Here is a 23506-nt window from a genome sequence, read left to right as displayed (position 1 = left end):
TTTTAATTGCGTTAACACAATTAGTTTGAGTTTGGGTTCTGGAAAAATAATTTCCCAGCATGTTTCCCTGCTTTTGGAGAATTTTTTTTAAATTAAGTGTTATTTTATGCATTTTAGGTAAAGAGAAAGACTTAATAGTGTTTAACGTCCATTTATCTTATTGATTTTGAAGCGTTTGTGTTATATTTTTTCAAATTGTTTGGTTACCATTGTGCAGAAGAGTGGCGCTTGTGGTGAGGTGATGGATGTGACATACACTGAAAAAAATGATTCATTGAATTTAATCAATTTTTTTAAGGTAAGTGGTTGCAATAAATTTATTTAAGCTACATTTAAACAAAAGTTTTATATTTTATTTTACGTTACAAATCTTTTTTGTTTAAATGTAGCTTAAATAAATTGATTACAACCACTTACCTTAAAAAAAATTTTTCAGTGTATTTCTCTCAATGATCACTAACTGTGTTAATGCCTGTTTGCAGATCAGTCTCTTCTCACATGCTCATCCAAAGTATCATATGTTATTATTAATAGCATGCTAATGCTTATGCTAATTAGTATGATATAAAAACTTTTTTATAAAATAACAGAATTGAGTTATTCAGACTACACTACATTGAGGTATACAAACTACGCTAAATCGAGTTATTCAGACTACACCAAATTGAGTTAAGGCAACTAATTGAGTATTGCCATTTACTTTAAATTGAGTTGGACTAACTCAATATATTTTATTGTGTAAAGCAGTTTTTTATAACATCACATTCACATACACATTCATATTTGATGGAAATCCTGCCCACAATTTTATTGAGTTAATCCAATGAATCTTTTTTTTTTTTTTGAGTGTATCTTTAAATGGTTTATATAATTCGAATCAAAATAATTACCAAAGATATGTGAAATGTTTAGCTTTTTTGTTTTTGAGTCGTTTTATGTCATGATGTGTTCCTCCGATGGTACATGGGAACTTTAAGGGGTTCAAAATGGTCAATAACTAACTTTTTTCTGATGAACACAAAAGAAGATATTTTGATTAATGATGGTTAACACACAGCAGAGAGTGACCATGGACTTCCATAGTAGGAATAAAATAAGTATTGTGATAAATGATGAAGAAAATATTTTGATAATTGATGGTAAGCACACAGTTGACAATACCCATTAAATTCCATCATATTTTTTTATTCCTACTATGGAAGTCAATGGTCACTCTCTGCTGTGTGTTTACCATCATTTCTCAAAATATCTTCTTTTGGTTTCATCAAAAAAAAAAAGAAATTCATACAGGTTCAGAACAACATGAGGATGAGTAAATGATAACAGAATTTTCATTTTAAAGTGAACTATCCCTTTAACTCATTCCCCGCCAGGCATTTTTTTCAAAAGTTGCCTGCTTTGCGAAATTTATTTGTGATTTTTCACAAAAGTTTCACAAAATGCCTTTCAGGAAAAAAAATTCTAAAAATATATAAACATACAAATATATCAAATGAAAAAACAGACCCTTTCAAACAAACAATACATAAACAAACAAAACAGGAAAAAAATGTTTCATATATCTATATATTTTTCTCTGCTTATAAACTCTTAAATATGAGTATTTTTCTTTAAAAATATTTTTTTAGCAAAAAGCTGAAATAATTGCATTTTTGTGAAGGAATTTTGTTAGAGATCAGATTCAAACGATTATCAAAATATACATATAGAGTTTAAAATGAGTAAATAACGTTTTGGCTTCAGTTTTTTCATTAATTGGGTAAGTGCGCTAGTGGATAATTGTGTTATTGCAGATTAACATAAAACATATTAGGACCTTTTTAAATGGTACTGAACCAGTGACAGCCAAGGACCATTTTAGTTAAACCTTTGATGAAACAGAAAGGTCCCTCACATGTTTAGTTCTTTATGGAACCATTCAGCCAAAAATAGTTCTTCTGTGCCATTGTGAATGAGCGCATGTAAATACCAGGACGTCTAAATATTTTAATCCCTACCTATCAGAGTACCATTGTACTTTGAGTTGATACCACAGTACAACCCCAGTTCTTAAAATAACACCCTTTGATCTATTAACAAACCTAGATACATTTCTTTGTTCTGATGAACACAAAGGAAGATATTTTGAGAAATGTTTGTAACCAAACCATTCGTGGACCCCATTTACTTCCATATTCTTTTTTCCTACTATGGAAGTGAATGGGGTCCATAAACGGTTTGGTTACAAATATTTCTCAATATGTATTTCTTTGTGTTTATCAGAACAAAGAAGTTTATGCGGGTTTGTAACAACAAGAGAGTGAGAAAATGATGATAGAATTTTTATTTTTGGGTGAACTATCCCTTTAAGACATTGTGGACAAGCCTTCAAAAAAAGAAATTTGAACAAGACGTCCACATTCTTACATCAGTGTGTTTGTGACGGACATTGAGTGTGTGGTTGCTTAACTTCTTCAGGATGAAAGCAATGTTTGCTATTTTATTAGTGTAAAAGTACTGAAAGGCCATGTGTTTGTGTTTGTGTGTGTCTGTGTGAGGGTTGGGGGGATGGATTGAGGTTTTGTCCCCATAGACCCTTTTACTGTTTGTACACAATGATGACGTGGCAGCGTTTGCATGTGCAGTTTGGCAATGTGGCAAGAATCAGCAGTGAAGCAACACAGACAGACAACGTTATTTTAAAAAGTAAACTTTTTCAACACAGCTACCAGATCCGTGTACTATAGTGGAGTGGATAGAGATGTTAGCAGATGCCCAAATATAAAGTGGCCAGATACATATTTACATATATTAGTATATTATATTAGTGCAACCAAACAAAACAACCAGACATTTTGATGCTGGGAAACCGTTTTAATAAACTAACCAATGGGGAATAACACCACTTCTCTTGCCTAAATGCGCGCGCAGGCTATTTGATCACGTGGGCTGTAAAAGGGTCTATTGGTGACCAAAACCTAAAATAATAGTCAATGCTAATAATAAAGTAGTAGTGCTAGAGTCATAAGATTAGATAAAAACAATAACAGTCAGCGGAAAATTCCCACGTGTGTTTGTAGGTGTGTCTGTTTGTGTTTCTCCCCCTACGACCCGCCCCATTTCTGCCCAGCAACACTTCAGGTCAGACATGCAGACTCGCACACACATGAGGAACATCAACAAGTCTTGTTAAACACATGGGAATGGTCACGCTGAGGTTACAAGACCTCCTGCATTTCCACACCTGTTCTTCTTTCCAACACAAAGTTGTCACTGACCTGCTCATAAATTTGGCGGCATTACAAAAGAAAAACCTCACACACACGCAAACACACACACACTGAATTATTATACATTGTTTGTTTGGATTTGTAAAGTAGCTTTGAGTAGCAAAACTTCAGATAATATATGTCATCCTGTCTGTCAGTTCAATTTAAACTGTATTGGCATGATTGTGTTTAGTTCCTATAATATTAGTTACTAATAATGTATTACTAGAGCATTATACATATAAGTGATGACGAAAAATACAATATCACAATAGCAATTACAAAAGGTGGAATTGACATAAGGTGCAAGAAATGCACTTATTTTTTTACTTAAACCTCATTCATGGTGCCAGAAAATGCCCGTAAAATTGCCAGACAGACTTTTGTGTGAACGCAAACACTTTCCATAAATAGGACCTAGTAACATTCCCGGAAAACCCTCGGTTTGAACAAGATGCAGAAATAATGCCGTTAGTGGCATGCCGTAGTGAGGAGGAGCGTGTCTTCGCAACAATGAAGTTATGGTACAGCTCTTTAAAATGAGAGATTTATATGCAGATCAACATTCACGACGAGAAATGTCAGCAAACTGGACTAAAACAGAGATCAGGGAGCATGTCGAATATCCAATCTGAAGCTAAAATTATTCACCAGCATAGAACAGCGTCAGTGATGCGCGGGTCAATGTACAGTATAATCAACCCTACCCAGTCTCCTGAAGATGCGTATAAATAGCACGAAGTGTAAAAATTCCACTTTGGCGTGCATATGATACGCCAGTCCTTCCCATTCACTTAAACGGTGCATCTTTTTTGTCGTTTTATTTATTGGTTTCTCAATTTTTTCTGTTTTTTAAACCATTTTCGCTTGGGTTTAGGGTTAGATTTTAGATTTGCTTAATGAGGTTATTTAATATGCAGGTTTCTCCATGTTTTTGTCCATATTTAAGCCATGGTCGCTTGGAGTTGGGGTTTGGGTTAGGATGTCATTTTTATATAACAAAAAGTTGTTCTAACCCTAAACCCAAGCGAAAGTGGTAAAAAAATAGCAAAAATATTGAGAAACCAATAAATAAAACGACAAAAAAAGATGCACCGTTTAAATAAGTGGATGGGAGGGACTGGCGTATCATATGCACGCCAAAGTGGAATTTGGCGTATGTATTGCACGATTTTTACACTTCGTGCTATTTATACGCATCTTCAGGAGACTGGGCTGAATCAACCCGCACCCGATCAACGTTTTCAACTAACCCGCCCGCAACTCGGACCGCAAAAAGATATATATATATATATATTGTCCCTGACCCTCTTACTCTGGCCCGCATTTTTTTTTAAGTAGTAATTAATGTTGTAGTTCTGGTCTCAAGACCACTTTTTAAAGGTCTTGGTCTCGTCTTGGAATCGACCGCATTTTTACTCGGTCTCAGACAAAGAGGACTCGGAATTTTATTTCAAGACCGGTCAAGACCACAACTGATGATCACAAATTTATTTTTTATCATTAATTTTATGCAGTTTATTCAAGTTTGGCATATGATCTTGGCATTGTTTAAGTTTCTCCCAATGACAATTTTTCTAATTTTATTACTAAAAACACCTGCATTGTGTTAAAGGACAAGTTCGGTATTTTACACTTAAAGCCCTGTTTTCAGATTGTTTATGATGAAATAGAACAGTGTTGACTGAAATTTCGACATAAAACGCGCTTTGTAGAGCAGTTTGTCTGCTTAGGGCTACTGTAGAAACATGGCGGCGCACGCAAAATGGCGACTTCCATATAAGGGGACTTTGCGGTGTATGTAGACAAAAACATCTCATTCTAAGGTAATAAAAACATAACGGTTCATTATGTAAGGTCTTACACCCTCCTAAAATTTACACACTGAACCTTCACTCTTTAATATTTAATCATTACTTTTATGTATATGTATAATGTGATTTATTGTTTTATTTATGTCTGTGCATTGAATTGACAGAGGACTTTAGGCCAAGGTAAAGTTGTTTTGATTATCTTTGGGTCACATAATTTTTATGGTTACATTTCTGTTATATTTAATAGATTTAATGTGGATACTAACCAAAATGTTAAAACAGCAATAATAATGAATATTAAAGTGATCCTAAACTTTTGGCCGGTAGTTTATCTTAGTTATAATAGTTTTATTTGTTTGATTATTAATGTTTACCAGCACAGATACATTCAGTGCATCGATAAACATTTATGTTTGATGTGGCTGTTTGTGTTCTGAGAGTTGGCGCAGAATCTGATAACTGGGTCTCAAAGGGGATATCAGGTCACACCACTTGACCTGTATGTGTGTGAAGGACATAATAAGCATACAGTGGCACCAAAAACTATTTGGACACTTCAGTTATACTTAAAAAAGCATTGCATTAGATTAAAACTTGAAATGCATAACATTACACAAGCATTACTATATATATATATATATATATATATATATATATATATATATATATATATATATATATATATATATATATATATATATATATATATATATATATACAAATATATATATACAAATATATATATACAAATATATATATATATATATATTTATTAAAATACATGTCTGTATATCTTATGTGAATGGTATTTTGGGTGACGCAAATTGGAGTTTATGAGGTTTGAAGTAGGACTTAAGACACAGACGGTGCGTTCCCGCAGGGATCAACTCACTAAGGCAACACATTGTAGGGATTGAAACCTCAGCACTATTTTAACAGTGTGTGAATCTTAGAGCTTTTATTGCTTGTGCCAACCCTAAGCTGAAGCACGTCTGTAAAATTTGTTGCATCCAGAGGTGCACTTGTAGGCTGAAGGAGAGATTCAATGTAATAATAGACCGTTTTAGAAACCACGCTATGGATTTATAAGAATTTGTTTTTTATTTATTTGCATTTAATCTGTGCAAAATGTGTATAAAAGATTTTTTTCATAATTTAAAATGCATGCACCGCACAAGAAAACAAAAACAGAAAATCATGCAAGCTACTTGTTGACAGCGTCATGAATCAGTTCAAATAGATGCAGAGACAGAGAGGGAAAGTTTCCATAAGCCAGATCTTAACAACTCTGTGTTCCTCGAATCATGTGCACCTGTTAGAAAAGCCACCTCACATTACACGTATGTGCACTGCAGAGCGAAAAGCTTTATAAATAAGACAGAGAAATGTATTTCGAGATGAAGACCTGGGACTACATAATTAAAAACAAGATCTACTTCTATGCACTCATTCCGATCTGTCCTAGTGTGCATGAGCTTCAAAGGTTTCATCTTGAAAATCCCTCCGCCCGTGTCCGTCACAGTGATACAGGATAAACATTCCTGCCAGCACCCCTGAGAGGCATTAAAATATCTTTCAATGTCAAATACCCTTCCACTGTTCTGGCAGCAATAATCTCATTCTGGCTTAGAACATCTTGGATAAAGAAATCTCAGATATCTTCTTCCTGATGTTTGTCGACTCTGACCAATCCAAGGCAGGCAAATATAGACGCAAAGTGATAAATGGTCTGGCATGGCACATGTCAGGCTATCAGGTAACCCTGGTTGTACTTAGGGGATGTTTACTAAAAATAAAACCTCCCCCTAAAGCCCAAGACAACCTCATATTCTCCAGACCTACATCACCGTTGAGAATAATTGCCCTGTTGGATGGACTACAAGGTATGTTGTATCATTTCCTGAGATTTTCCTGTTGCTTGGAAATCGGGTTTATGTTTTAAATACAGAGAGTTAATGCTGAGCTCTCTCTTATGTAGTGTGAGATCATTCAACCTGTTTTCTCATGACAGATGTGTCTATGTACTGGTAATGGGACTGCCAAAGGTTGTCATGTTTTACAACTTTGACTTGTAAAAGGAATTGCAAAAATCTGAAAGCAACTACAATGACGTCTAGTAAAAATTGAGTGTCATTTTTAACTTTAAATACAAATTATTTAATTACTAATTAAATAATTTATGATATTTACTGAAATTTCCTGTGCACTTACTGCATTCTCGACAGAAATATTTTTAATAACTTATTTTACTATTTGTTTTTTATTCCAACACTGAAAATATTTTATCAATAATTTACGCCAGTATATGTTTTTATGTTAGTTTAACTTACAAAAACAATTTTCGGTGACTTTTTTCCGAAGGTGCACGACTGCGAAGCTCGTCAAAACATGTTTTCAATGCATCATGTTAAGCTATGTGCATCCTGCATCATGTCAAAATACGCGCCTGTTGCAGACGCTTCGAAGGGGTTTATGATAAAAAGACACATCTGCCAGATACTTGCTTAATTTCATGTATAATAAAAGTTTAGTTAGTGTTAAGTTAGTGTCTTGCGAGTATTTTGTGAATGTGAGCATCTCTTTTATTATAAACCGGAGGCATGTATTTTGACATGACCCATGATGCACATAGGTAAACATGACGCACTAAACACATATTTTGACGTGACGCATGATGCACATTGGTTCACATGACACACCGATCACATATTTTGATTTGATATGTTCGCATGACGCACCAAACACATATTTTGACTTGATGCATGATGCACATAGGTTGACATGACACACCGAACACATATTTTGACATGACGCATGATGCACATATGTTCACATGACGCAACAAACACATATTTTGACATGACACATGATACACATAGGTTCACATGACACACCGAAAACATATTTTGACATGATGCACATGGTTCACATCACACACTGAAAATATATTTTGACATGATGCACATGGTTCACATGACACACCGAACACAAATTTTGAAATGACGCATGATGCACATAGGTCACATGACGCACCTAACACATATATTGACATGATGCATGATGCATATAGGTTCGCATGACGCACCGATCACATATTTTGACATAATGCATGATGCACATAGGTTAACATGAAGCACCTAACACATATTTTAACATGACACATGATGCACATTGGTTCACATGACGCACTGAACACATATTTTGACATGATGCATGATGCACATATGTTCACATGACGCACCAAACACATATCTTGACATGACGCATCATGCACATAGGTTCACATGGCGCGGCTAACACATATTTTGACATGATGCACATGGGTTCACATGACACACCAAACACATATTTTGACATGACGCATGATGCACATAGGTTAACATGACGTGCCTAACACATATTTTGACATGATGCATGATGCACATATGTTCACATGACACAACAAACACATATCTTGACATGGCACGTGATGCACATATGTTCACATGACGCAACAAACACATATCTTGACATAGCACGTGATGCACATATGTTCACATGACGCAACAAACACATATCTTGACATGACACGTGATGCACATAGGTTTATATGACGCACAAATCACATATTTTGGCATGATGCACATAAGGTTCACATGACTCACCTAACACATATTTTGACATGACGCATGTTGCACATATGTTCACATGACGCAACAAACACATATCTTGACATGACACGTGATGCACATAGGTTTATATGACGCACAAATCACATATTTTGACATGACGCACAGAACACATATTTTGACATGATGCACATAGGTTCACATGATGCTCCGAACACATATTTTGATTTCCCACTCCTTGAAAAGAAGTCACCGGCAACCACTGTTGAAATTGCTTTAGTTTGATCAGTTATAGCAACTCATAACTAGCCAAAATGTTAAGTAGTAGGTTAAAATTATGTGCACTGCCAAGATGATTAAACATAAAACAATTTAAGGCAACTTTTTACTCTCAAATAAATTGTTGTCTATCTAAATGATAAATAGTATTTATGTTTGTATATCATGTAAATGGCCAAAATCATTAAAAAAAATATCGAAATATAAAAACTTAATTTAATAAATTTGATAAAAAATACAAAAACTTTTTTACAAGCATTCACTCAGCTTTTTACTGTATGTGCAGGTGGTTCGTATGAGTAATAATATTATTATTACTATTACTGTTTACTATTACATCTCTCCAGTATATATGGCATCTTGAGGCTGCTTGCAGCGTGTAATGATGATACTCACCAAAATGATGTGGGTTGGAAAACATGTCACATTCATTTGATATCTCTGGCGTAAGAATCACGTATAGGAAAGTGTCAGTTAATCTGTTTATCCATTGGGCAATGGTAGTGGTAGTCCACTGATTCATAAACTCAAGCTGGAAGAACAAAATCTATTTTGGTTTTTGCTGAATGTTTTTTTACACAATGTTGTGAAACATTTTTTCATGCACCTTTCTATTTTATTTTTACCTGTGAGGTTTGTATATAAGAATACATTTTTGTGAGTAATGTTATCATAATCATGTATTAATAGTTCACAAAAATTTGCAATTCATTAAAGATTAGTTACTTTCTGGCAATCTGGGATTTCTGTATAAAAATGTGAGTGTTTTTTTTTTTTTTTTTCTGAATATTAGTATAGTTTGTTGTTTGCTTAAGGCATCTGATGGAAGGTTGGACCACAAAAGGTGTGGTATGTGATGTCAGACTTTATTAAAGCTCTTTTTTTCTCATTTCCTTCTTTTCAGTGACATGCTCACATTGATCCTGAGAGAGACGAGATCACAGCTGAGAGGGTCAACATGGCCACTCCGGACAATCTGGTGCTCTTGGAGACAGATGCTGGCGATGCATCAACCCGGGATGACCAACACGACAATAAACCAGCACCTGATCATCTCCATCATCTAACATCAGAATGTGCAGGATCAAACCCAGTTCAATGCCAAGAAGGCATCGTGGAGATCCGTGATCCTAACATTCAAGAGGACAGAGGCACTGAGAGTGCATCAGATTTAATACACCTCTCTGTTCACAATGCACGGTTAGAAGTCCCTAGAATGAATCCAGATAATGATGACATCAGTCATGATCTACTACATCAAACATCTCAAAGTTTTAGAGATGCAAACACATTTTTTCACTCTCATTTGCCAGCATTATCAGAACAGCACAAGTTTGCAGAACATGACGTCACTTTAAACATATCTGCGAGTCATGAGATGACGAATGATATAAAAACTCCTGCTTTGGACATAATGAATACACCAGTAAACACAACAGTCTTAACACATGCCTCCTCAGTATTAGATCCTTTGGAGATGCTAAACAATGTGTCGGAAACAGCTGATGGACCGGATAATAACAACAGCGCCATTCTGACTCTAAATAAAACCTCAGAAGATAAACTTGTTTACCCAACTGTTGAGTCTCACACCATTTTTGCCCTGAATGTAAAACCTGGCGAATGCAGTAATGATCTACCGGTAGATGAATCGAACACCGTTTCTTTGATGAGGGAGATGCATTGGATTGCTCCAAAAGATGAAAGCGATCCATCCCAAATGAATCTTTTCCAATCACCTGACACAGATTTAGGGAATTGTACCGAGGGTGTCAGCTTAAAGTTCACAGGGACAAAACGTGACGGCGAGGTGTGCAATGAGACGTGGCTGGATGCTTGCCAGTTCCTGGCAGGTGAAAAGGACGGTGGTGCTATTTTTGACGAGTGCCGTCGTTCTCTCTCTTCCAGCCCCCCCGAGGCCGAACCAGACTACACAAAAGCCTCGTGTGTCCCCAACAGGGACAACATTTCAATTGACCAGCAAGCTGAGAACTGGGATCTGTTTCCATCTGTCGAGAGATGGTCATCTACGGACAGCTGGGCTAGTGCACTTTCAGATTGGTTTCAGACAGTTAGCACCTATACAGAAGATTCTTTCACTGGCACCAACACTTTGGTCGGGATGGCGATCCAAGACACCGCTGTGGAGCAGAGGACAAGCCCAGATATTGCAAACCTTGGTGGACAGACATGTATGTCTCTGAAACCAGTAAATGATGAAGCCGTGGATAAAGAAGTGGTAAAAAAGGGAGACGATGATTCTTTACTTTCTCGATCAAATTCAGACAGACAGACAAATGTGATTGTTGAGGACGAAGTTAATTTGTCAGAGCCTCTTATATCTCACGTTCCAGAGATGAAAGCCGTACTGGATGCTTTAAATGTAGAAATGACCTCCAGGTCTCCTGAAAATGAGTTTAATGTTAAACAATGTGGAAGTCAGCACATCTCTGGAGAGCTTTGGAGTGCAAAGGTGAGATGACGGGCATGTGTCAAAACAGTCTGTATGACTAACTCTGCTGTTTTGGCCGAATGTTTATAAGGCTTTTAAATCGTCTGCTGTTTGAATTCAGGTACAAGGAGTTCGATATTGTTTTGATTTTGGTAGTAACTGTCCTGAATTAATCAAATATTGATTTTTTTTAGGTGGAATAAGTTGTAGTGTACATGGTGATACCATAATGAGTGATTTCCATATTTTCTCTCTCTCTCTCTCTCTCTCTCTCTCTCTCTCTCTCTCTCTCACACACACACACATGCTTTACTATATTAGTGATCAAATAGACTACAGTTGTTTTATAACAAGCATGATAGTAATTGAAAAAAGTATATAATACATTTATGGTTCCTGTAGCTCAGTGGTACAGCACTGCATTAGCTATGCAAAAGGTCATGGGTTCAATCTCAGGGAACACATGCTGATAAATGTATAGCTTAAATGCACTGAAGTTACTTTGAAGCATAAATCATGCATAATTATGCATAAATCATAATTGAATATTCAAAAATTAATAATAAATAGTGAATGAAAATGCATACCTTACCATCCAGTTTAGTGTCAGTTAAACCCATACGACAAAATTTTTTTATTGTATTTTTAAAAATGGCCAAAAATATATATTTTGAAATATGTTTACAATAATGTACTTTTCACCAATATATTTTTGTATATTTTAAAAATATATATTTTTTAAAATAAATATATTTTAAAGCATTTATGTTCACATCTCACTGGAAAAAATTGTATGTTACAAACCTGTAAACATAACAGATGTGAAAAGATTAAATATATTTTTTTAACTGCAAAAAATATACTTGTAACTTTATATTTTAAACATACATCTCATACAAACTTTAATATTTTGGCCAGAAAAATATATTTTTTTGCTGTATGGGTTGTAAAATGAAAAATGTATTTGTTGCCCCTAAAATATTTTTTGATAATATGTTAATATATGAAAGTTAAAACTATATATATATATATATAGTAAAGCTTAAGCTTTACTTTTAATAAAAATGTATTTAGCATATATTTAAAACATATTTTTGGCCAAAGAAATCTTTTTACTTGAAGGTATAAAATATATATTTATTTACTTGTAAATCCCATTTTGTCCTCGTGTCCTTTTGCACCAGCATCTTAAACACGTTAATAGGGTTAGTGACCCGGGAGTTAAATAACTTTATTTTATGTTGTGTTCCCTCATGCCCTTAGCCATTTTTTTAGAGACGTAACACATATGTTTAAATGTTTGAAGTTACATTTGTCAACAAACATGTAATCAGCTCAACATAATTATTAATAAAAAAATACATTAATAACAAAGTAAAAAGAAGTAAATAAGAGCCCAGATTCTTAATACTGTTTACAAAGCAAAATTCTAGTCAAAGGGTGACTAATGAATATATATACGAAAATATAACAATTTTAATTTCTTTTGAATTTTCTGTAGTCACAAAATAAGTTTTATCTCAGTTACTTCATAGTTTAGGTGAGACTATTATTTTAAAATGTGACCCAGTCTGTGAAAACATAGCTAAAGTCATTTTTTGTGATTTTTACATAAAATCATCTTACATAATGTTAAGTACATTATACTTAAGTATAAAAATATAACCATACAGGATATATAACCTTGATAACTTTAATTAAAATTTTTGACATAAATACGGACATGTCAATTAGTCAATATTAAAGTAAAATCAATGATTAAAATCAAACTTTTGCTTCAAATCTCATTATTAGATTTTAAGACTTTAGTCTGGATTCCAAAGTTGAAAAATAAAAATAAATGAATAAATAAGTGACCCTAAACCTTTAAATGGTAGTGTTTATGACAGACAGCTGTGGCTGCTGGAGTAATGTGAGGTGAAGGGAAAAACACTGATAAACAGAAATGGAGACTAATTATAGAGGGTGGAGGATGATAATAGCCTAAAGAGCAAAAGAGGAACTGGAGAGGCGGGCACGAGCACAGCTGAGGGCCAGAAATACGACCCTTCACTCACAAACTCACACTGTACCATAGTTCATCCAATCCCACAGTCCTATGGGTCAGATGAAGAGCTCTGATTGGTTCGCTTATGTGACACAGCGGCTGTGATCACTATAATAGAGATGATCCCTCACTGACAACTGCAGGTGACTTTAGCCTTTAGTCTGAAAGCATAATGGTTTTTGGATTAGGGTGACCATCACCTCAGTGAGGTATGTAAACAAATCCAGATTGCACAAAGATAGGACCGAGTTTGGCTTTGCTTATGCTTAATCATACTTTTTTTTTATATCTCTTGTGTCTACATTGCTGTCGTCTTCTTTAAGATATGGAAGATTTCTTTCTGTTATTTTTTTTTTAGTCGGAGGGAGATGCACTGGTTGGGTTGGACTTTGAAAGCGGTTCTGGTGCGCAGAGGATCTCAGCTAACACCAGCGACAAGAATCTTACGGCTGGGTTTGTGAGTGGCGAGGCACGTCACAGATCCGACGCTGATCTTCACACATGTTCCTCTCATTCCAATGATCATGTGTCTTTCTTGAAACACACACAAGGTGTGGGGACAGATGAGAAGTCTATATCATGTTCCTATATTGAGGGTTCAAACATTGTGGACTTTATCGTGAAGCCAGAAGAGAGAAAAGATACAGTTACAGAGTTTATTATGCCGTTTGACCCACTTGGTACTGGAAATAATTTTCTCCATCATGGTGTATTTAAAGAAGACATTGCACACGTTGGTGTAGATGTTCCTCTCCAAGAGATTATTAAGCCATCTATCAAGAACAGTCATATCTCAAATGATAGTGATGATTCTTCTAAAGGCCGCTTCCCAGACCCGTCTTTATCTTCATCTTGTGAAGATTCAGATGGGATAAATGACTCTAAGAGAAACCAATGTGACATCATCACTAAAGAGCTTTCAAACTTAATTTTACTCACGGGAGAGCATTTTATGGTGTCTAAGACAAACCACATTGCATATGTTAGTCTAGACTTGCATGAACCCGGAGATTTCAATCGTGTGTTTTTTTCGAACCATGTAAATTCTCAAAGGCAGAATTGCAGTTGTGCCTCGCAAGTGAAAAAAGACAAAATGCCTCACAAAACTTCATCGGACAGCAAAGGTCGCTCAAAGCATAAGGAGAAATCGGATGACCAGCAGCGTGGGATTCATACATCAAAACATCAAGAGAAACCACCATCACAAGAGAAAAGTCAATTCAACTCAGAAGAAGCAAGTTGTGGGGGTCGGGAAGTTACTGAAGTTGTTGTCAGAGCGGAGAAAATAACTCCTAAAACCCAGGGGAAGAAGAAAAAGAAGCACGCACACAATGGGACAGCAAAACATGAGACTGATCCACCAGCTGAAGTAAGAAACAGAACTGTTCAGAAGAATGCTAATAGCAAAGTTGAAAACATTGAAGCGAAAGTGGCATCAAATGGTCTAGCATCTCATATTTCCACCAAGGTGGACACTGCCAACAAAAACAGCACACAGAAACCAATGTCAGTGAGACCCAAAGTAGGGGCAAACTGTAGCATTGTAGCCAAGATGGACACAAGTCAGAAAACTATCCCTGTGAAATCGAAAGCAGAACCAAGTGGAAATAATGTGACCAAGATGGACACGTCCAACACGGACATAAGTCAGAAAACCATCCTTGTAAAACATATCGAAGATAAAAGTCGAAATAATGTGGCCAAGATGGACACGTCCAACGTGGACACAAGTCAGAAAACCATCCTTGTAAAACATATCGAAGATAAATGTCGAAATAATGTGGCCAAGATGGACACGTCCAACACGGACACAAGTCCAAAAACTATTTCTGTTAAACCGAAAGCAGAACCAAGTGAAAATAATGTGGCAAAGATGGACACGGACATGAGTCAGAAATCCATTCTTGTAAAACATATAGAAGATAAAAGTCGAAATAATGTGGCCAAAATGGGAACGTCCAACACAGATACAAGTCAGAAAACTATCCCTGTTAAATCGAAAGCAGAACCAAGTGGAAATAATGTGGCAAAGATTAAGACGTCCAACACGGACATGAGTCAGAAGTCCATTCTTGTAAAACCTATAGAAGATGATAAAAGTCGAAATAATGTGGCCAAGATGGACACGTCCAAAATGGACACCAGTCAGAAAACTATCCCTTTTAAACCTAAAGCAGAACCAAGTGGAAATAATGTGGCCAAGATGGACACGTCCAACACAGACACAAGTCCAAAAACTATCCCTGTTAAGCCTATTGAAGATAAAAGTCAAAATAGTGTTGCCAAAGTGGTACAACCCAACAAAGACACCAGTCAGAAAACCATCCCTATAAAATCTATAGTGGATCTAAGTGCAACTAATGTAGCCAAGATGGACCCCATTCAGAAAGCCATCCCTGTTAAATCTATAAGAGATAAAAGTGGAAATAGTGTGGCCAAGAAAGGCACGTCCAATATGCACACCAATCAGAAAACCATCCCTGTTAAATCTAAAGCAGACACGAGTGGAAATAATGTGGCTAAGATGGAAAACAAGACATGTAGTTCAGAACCACAGAGCATATGTTTAACTGGCACAATAAATGATGACATCAAGCGCAGGCGAATCGAAAACGACCAGTCAGGAACAGTTCTGATAAAGATGAGACCTCAGCTGCCCGCAATCTTTCGCCAAGCAAGAAAAGATGAAGATGTTACCCGAAGAGCATACAGTGAAGTTGCCAAGCAGAAGACTTCAACACCAAAAGAAGGTTAAAAAAATAATGCAAACATTAATTATTGACCATATTGATAGTTGCATACAGATTATAATAGGTTCTGTATTATTTTTTGTAGTTGTGGTTCCTCATGTACAATCGGAGATCCAGGTTGATCCCGTCCCTGCTGAACCTCAAAACATCTCCCTGTGGTGCCGGTTCAACCAAGTGCCACCTGATGCTACTATTAAGTGGACTAAGGAAGGAACAGTACTGACAGAGAACAAGAAAGGGTGAGGACTGTTAGGACTGTTAGGATATTGGCCCTGTCCCAAATGGCGCACTTTATGTGGACTTTCGGTCTCGTGGCCCTAAATTGCGCGTGCTTGTTTAGTCTACGAGTCCGTAGGGTGTCCCAAGTGTGCTCATCAGCGCCTCCTTTGCACCCTTGATGCAGTCTTCGGCAAAGCCCACACTGCAGCAGGCTTCACGCACTTTACCAACCAGAAGTCCTTGCGAAAGGGCAATCAGACCAGTCAGACGACGGAAGGGAGGAGTTCACACTAATGGGTAACTTCTTTTCCTATTTCCGGCGTGACGCTCGAGTCTATCCCCCAAAGTAAGACTCCGGTGCGCCCTTGTGGACTCACGTCAAGGGTCCCTAAGGTCTGCACTACATCAGAGTGTGGACTTTGAGGAAGTCCACAAATCCGGAGTGTGCCATTTGGGACAGGGCCAAAATGTATCACCCAATGCACTACAGCAAACATTCAGTCTTAAAAATTAAAGGAATAGTCTACTCATTTTCAATATTAAAATATGTTATTACCTTAACTAAGAATTGTTGATACATCCCTCTATCATCTGTGTGCGTGCACGTAAGCGCTGGAGCGCGCTGCGACGCTTCCATAGCATTTAGCTTAGTATTTAAAACGAGTAGTTATACGAGCAAGTTTGGTTGTACAAAATAAAACGTAGCGCTTTTCTAAGCGGATATAAAAGAGTAACTATATTTTATGGCGTAATAGCACTTTTGGGAGTACTTCGACTCGCCTGAAAAGTCCGCTCCCCTTCTCACTCTCATAATGGGAAAGGGAGGGTGTTACTGCGCTGAGTCGAAGTACTCCCAAAAGTGCTATTACACCATAATATATAGTTCCTCTTTTAAATCCGCTTAGAAAAGCGCTACGTTTTATTTTGTACAACCAAACTTGCTCGTATAACTACTCGTCTTAAATAGGAAAAACGTTGATGTGTTTGGTCACTTCTAACTTTATCTCTAAATGGTACCATTGAATGAATGGGGCTAAGCTAAATGCTATCGAAGCGTCGCAGCGCGCTCCAGCGCTTACGTGCACGCACACAGATGATAGAGGGATGTATCAACAATTCTTAGTTAAGGTAATAACATATTTTAATATTGAAAATGAGTAGACTATTCCTTTAAGTTTCTTAAAAAAGCGATTCATAGAAGAATAATTTTTGGTTCTCCATTTGGTTCCAACATTTATTCCAAGGTTCTTAAAAGAATCTTTCTTTCCATTTTATAGTCTGTCTAAACTTTCTCCACTACCAAGACACTTTTGGTAAAATATCTCATCAAATGTTAGGGGTTCTTTAGAGACACAACGAAAATATTTCTTCTGTGGCATCATGTAGCACCTTTATTTTGGATAAGAGGAGTGTTGGATAAGAGGATATATTTAAATGACTTTGTCCACTTGGTGGAGCTCGACTCTTATCTGAGCTGTTGTGGATTTTGGCAGAGATCAGACTTAACATCAGTACACTGGTGATTCAGTCATTATTTGAAGTGGGAGCACATTGAACCTTTTACATAACGGTGTGATTCATTGCCACTAAACGCTGACTCTGTCACAGATACACCCTTGTTCTTATTGTTTTGCAAGCTTCTGCATATATATTTATGATTAAGATGCCTGAACAGAACACCGAATTTAGAAACTTAAGCCATTATTATTGCTTTTAATGTTCCTGTAGCTCAGTTGGTAAAGCTCAGGGTTCGTTTATCAATGAAACACTTTATAATTCACCATAAGTCATTTTGGATACAAGTGCGTAGTTTGTATATGGTGTATATTAAAGTTCAGTGAAATACTTTTTGTTTTTTTGCAGTGAAGGGGACGATGAGCGATTCACATTGACCATTCTGAAGGCCTGCAGTAAAGACCTTGGACTGTACAAATGTACCCTGAGCACTTCCAACGTCTCTGTGTCTACATCAGAGTATCACCTCACGTCTGAGGGTACGTCAGACACACACACATCGAGCCAAGCTGTCCATTAATAACACTATAAATTCAGATTTTTCATTAGCTAATGCATTGCACTCTATGACTAAGCAGAAGTGTAAGATTTAGGTGACATTTTGAAGCATTAACAGAATGATAGATTGATGCAAAGAGACTGAGTGAATCACAGCTCAAGGCTCTATAAAATTTGGTGTGTTTGATCATAAAAACAAAAATGTAAAATGCTGGGTTGTTTGAACCCACGGTGGAGTCTAATATGGACGTTTCATACGTTAATTTTTACCCAACAGTTGGGTCTGTCCATATTTTAAACACAAACCAGCATTTTAGACAGGTCTAGCTGTGTATTTCATGTAATTAAAGGGGTAAACTGAAATGCCCTCTCCTTCACAATGTGCCTGGGCAAACAGTCCCACCATACACTGCAAAAAATGACTTATTTTTGTCTTGTTTTCAGTAGAAATATCTAAAAATTCTTAAATTAAGATCTTTTTTGATGAGCAAAATGACCTTAGAAAATAAGTCTAGTTTATAGACAAAAAATATACAATTTAAGTGAATTTGTGCTTAAAACAAGCAAAATTATCTGTCAATGGGGTGAGAGAAGAAATCTAAAAATAAGTTTTCTTTTTTTCTTAAACACTTAATTCAAGAAAAATTTTCTCAACCCATTGGCAGAGAATTTTGCTTGTTTTAAGCACAAATTCACTTAAATTGTATAGCTTTTGTCTAAAAACTAGACTTATTTTCTTAGGTCATTTCTTAGGTCATTAAGAATTTTTAGATATTTCTACTGAAAACAAGACAAAAATACTAAGTAAGAAAGTCATTTTTTGTGCAGTGTATACAAGATTTTTAAGAAATTATTTTCTTAGTATTTTTGTCTTGTTTTCAGTAAAAATATCTAAAAATTCTTAAATTAAGATGCTTTTTCTTGATGAGCAAACCGACCCAAGAAAATAAGTCTAGTTTTAGACCAAAAATATCAAATTTAAGTAATTTTGTGCATAAAATAAGCAAAAAATCTGCCATTGGGGTAAGCTAATTTTTCTTGAATTTAGTGTTTAGTGATTTTTCTCATCAAGAAAAACCATCTTAATTTAAGAATTTTTCGATATTTTTACTGAAAAGAAGACAAAAATACTAAGAATTTTTTTTCTTTTCTTGATTTTTAAGAAAAAAATTCTTAGTATTTTTGTCTTGTTTTTAAGCATATTTTTCTTGAATTTTTCTTGAATTTAGTGTTTAAGAAAAATTTTCAAGATTTTTTTGCTTACGTCAGATTTTCTTGCTTGTTTTATGCACAAATCCCTCAAACTTGATATCTTTGGTCCAAAAACTAAACTCATCTTCCTGGGTCATTTTGCTCATCAAGAAAAACCATCTTAACTTAAGAATTTTTAGATATTTTTACTGAAAACAAGACAAAAATACTAAGAATTTTTTTCTTGAAAATCATTTTTTGCAGTGTATAACATTAAAGTACAATATAATGAGAAAATAATGCAGATGGATTAAATTTACACTACACACTGACTCAAATGTCTTAATTTTATTACAGTTCTTATGGAACTTGTCATCCCAAGTCACGATCAACCAGGTAAACAGCTTTCAATTAAATCCTTTCTAAACTTTGCATTTTTTAAACATACATCTGTCTTATAAAAACATTTTCATATAAACCAATACATCATAATTTGACATGACATCTTGACATTTCCAAGACAATATAAAGTCATAAATTACAGTCATAAATCTGTAATAAACATGATATAGCAAATTAATTATCAAACTTAAGAACCTAGCTTTAACTTCGATATGCACCACTATAGTTGAGGTCAAGAAAAATATTCAAGTTGTTTTATAACAGCGTCATGAACCAGTATAAACACTGACATTTTAATGACAAATTATCACTGGTAAAAAGTGGTCAGAAAAATATTCATGACACACTTATAATGGCCTAATGAGAGCCAATGTCATGTGGTTGGCTTTGACAGTTTATGTTTGTATAAACATACAGTTATGTATATTAACCCATAAAGCCAGGTAGTTTCTTAAGTTTGATCATTAATCTGCTCTGTCATGTTTATGTTTGAGATGTCTTTGTTATGACAACTTGACATAAACCAAGTCAAATTTTCATTAAAAATTACATAATTGAGCGAATGTCATTTAATGTAATGACAGTTGTCTTAATTGTGCATAAAATCTCCTTCATGTTCATGATTATGACGGTGTCATGTCAGTCTTATGCACACCCCCTCAAGTAAAGTGTTTTAAACCCATTGGTTGGGTTCATATTTTACTCGATCATGGGTTGACACAACCCAGCATTTCTATATGTACTGAATGTACAATAAAAGCAGAATAGATACTGTACAATAGTGTGATAGATCACAAACTGCTGTAAAATCTAATAGCTATACACTTAGTACTACAGTAACAATCCCGCCTTATTTATCTCCCAGCCGAGCCCAGGATTGTGCAAGGAGATGAAGAAAACATCCAGTGTAGCCCGCTTCTCTTTAAAGAAGATTTCCTGTCGGATCAGTACTTCGGGGAAAATCAACCTGCGAGCATTGTAACAGAAAAGATCCATTTCGGTGAAGGAATGCACCGGAAAGCCTTCAGAACAACTCTGAGAGCAAGCAAGCTGCCACGCTTCAACCCCGGCCATCCCTGCGTCCTGAAAGTCCACAATTCCATTGGCTACGGGACCAAAAGCAATGACGAGCTTGTACAGAGGAACTACAGCCTAGCTGTGGAGGTGAGAATGTTGAATGTTGTCAGCGTTGAAACTTAAAACATAAAGGAAATTCTGACTTGTGCCTTTTTTCCAGGAATGTCATGTGCAGAATACTGCCAGGGAATATATAAAAGCGTATCATAGTGTGGCAAAGTCTGCAGAATCATTCGGAGAGGTGCCAGAGTAAGTATGCCAGATCTTTATAGTGTTTCTGTAGCTCAACTGGTCGACATAAAATATAAATCTCTAAACATTATGGATGGCTTTTCTCAGAATAAAAAACACCTTGACATCCACAAACATCAGTGTTATTTAGTCGCACCAATAGAAAATACATGATTCCCCAGAGATCATCCCTATTTATCTGGTCCACCGGCCATCCAATGAGATCCCTTACGCCACCCTGGAAGAGGAGCTGCTGGGAGATTTTGTGAAGTATTCAGTGAAGGATGGGAAAGAGATTAACCTGATCCGCAAGGACTCGGAGGCGGGACAGAAATGCTGTGCGTTTCAGCATTGGGTTTACACTCAGACCGAAGGAAACTTGCTCGTCACGGACATGCAGGGTAAATAACACACTTCCACCTCACCAAACGTTACCAATGGGGTTGTGTGATCCCTGAGATGTGCCTGTAAATTGGGGCAAGTGTACTAACATATTCCTGTAGCTCAGTTGGAAAGATGCATATAGATAAAATATAATTTGTAAATGAAGAAGTTGCCTTGAATGAAAGCATCTGCTAACCCAGATATCAATTTGACATCAAATACACTTTCAGAAAAAGGGTAAGAAGGTACAAAAGTTGTCACTGGGGTGCTACCTTTTCAAGAGTACACTTTTGTACCTAAAAGATGCATATTGGTACCTCAAAGGTACACATTGGTACTTTGGTACCAATCAAAACTTTTGTATCTTTTTTTGAGAGTGTATTAGTCAAGACTTGACGTTTAAAACAATTTTGAACGTCAATTGGTAATTGGGTGAAAATAGTGAATCCCACACTGAAATTGGATTAATGTATATGTAGGTCAATACTGTATGTGAGACCTTCAATTTACATCAAATTGATGTTTGATGTCAGTTTTGTTTGCATATTAGATGTAAATTTGATGTCTTTCCAATATCGATTACCCATTGGGAAATAAAGCGAAAAGATGTTCTTGTACAAGCCGAATTTTGTTGTGTGAAGACGAATTGTGTCTTGTGTGAATGCCCCCCTGAATCTGCTTTTAAAGGGGACATATCATGAAAATCTGGAAAACCTTTTTCCATGTTTAAGTGCTATAATTGGGTCCCCTGTGCTTCTATCAACCTAGAAAATGTAATAAAGCACAACCCAGTGACTTAGTTTTGGTAAACCATTCTATGCAAGCATGTGAAAAAATAGGTCATTGAAATTTGACTCCCCTTGTGATGTCAGAAGGGGATAATTACACCCCTTAATCTGTTCTCAACTACAAAGTGGCAATTTTAACATGTTTTAATATATTATCTATAATATATTTGAGCTAAAACTTCACATATGTACTCTGGGGACACCAACGATTTATTTTACATCTTAAAAAAGACTTGTGTCCCCTTTAAACTGATTTTACCCATATTTTTCTTTTTCTCAGGTGTTGGTATGAAGCTGACAGATGTTGGCATTGCCACCTGTAAGAAAGGGTAGGTTATGATTTGACTGCTATATCGTTTTTTAATATAGTCAATAATGAAATAAAGAAACAACCACATGAATTATCTTTTGTATTTTTGCAGCTATAAAGGATTCCGAGGAAATTGTGCCACATCCTTCATTGACCAGTTTAAAGCATTGCACCAGTGTAACAGATACTGTGAATTATTAGGCTTGAAGTCGCTACAGCCCAAGCCGAAGCAGACTGTTCAACCTAAACCAAAAGCACAACCTGGACCCAAGAAAAATCCATTTGGCTCCGTGCTGAAAGGCAAATCCTGATCAGACAGCAACCCTGAACTTTTGCTTTCTGGGTAAATTGAGTTTAAAGACATGCATTAGGACTTTGCTCAGGGACGAATATGTTTCTGAAATTTCACTTTAAACCCAAGATGCTGAATGAGATGATATTCATCTGTAAGGAAATCAGAGAAGTTGATGTTTTGTTGAAAATGTTATTCTATTCTGAAAGAGATCTTTGCTTATTTTTATAATTTATTTTCTTTCTTTCTTTCTTTCTTTCTATAACAAAAATGATTTTGTTATAACTAGCCTTAAAACAGATTTTGTAATTGATTTAAGAATAGAGTGTGTTATTTTAATTTTTCAATCAATCATTTGCAATGGTAAAATATAATTTTTTATGGTGTCATCTTTTGACAGA

General features: G+C 35.8%; 1 protein-coding gene across 1 annotated transcript; it reads left to right on the top strand.

Annotated features, from left to right (window-relative positions):
• The first annotated feature begins 6812 nt into the window (after positions 1 to 6812).
• On the top strand, positions 6813 to 23494 carry alpk2 (alpha-kinase 2). The gene is made up of 11 exons (XM_073871459.1): positions 6813 to 6945; positions 9854 to 11422; positions 13807 to 16198; positions 16284 to 16437; positions 18281 to 18411; positions 19979 to 20017; positions 20889 to 21187; positions 21261 to 21350; positions 21516 to 21732; positions 22784 to 22832; positions 22926 to 23494. The coding sequence occupies exons 2-11, from the start codon at positions 9908 to 9910 to the stop codon at positions 23122 to 23124; spliced, it is 5085 nt and encodes a 1694-aa protein (XP_073727560.1). The 5' UTR covers positions 6813 to 6945; positions 9854 to 9907; the 3' UTR covers positions 23125 to 23494.
• The last annotated feature ends 12 nt before the right edge of the window (positions 23495 to 23506 follow it).

Source organism: Misgurnus anguillicaudatus, chromosome 9 (genome assembly GCF_027580225.2).
Source record: "Misgurnus anguillicaudatus chromosome 9, ASM2758022v2, whole genome shotgun sequence".
Classification (NCBI taxonomy): Eukaryota; Metazoa; Chordata; class Actinopteri; order Cypriniformes; family Cobitidae; genus Misgurnus; species Misgurnus anguillicaudatus.
This window is presented reverse-complemented; position numbering and strand designations above follow the sequence as displayed.

Excerpts from the sequence above, each read along its gene's own strand:
- alpk2 (XM_073871459.1), top strand. The coding sequence starts at position 9,908 with ATGGCCACTCCGGACAATCTGGTGCTCTTGGAGACAGATGCTGGCGAT. Across the intron at positions 16,199-16,283 it reads GACTTCAACACCAAAAGAAG|TTGTGGTTCCTCATGTACAA; the intron begins GTTAAAAAAATA and ends TATTTTTTGTAG. Across the intron at positions 16,438-18,280 it reads CTGACAGAGAACAAGAAAGG|TGAAGGGGACGATGAGCGAT; the intron begins GTGAGGACTGTT and ends GTTTTTTTGCAG.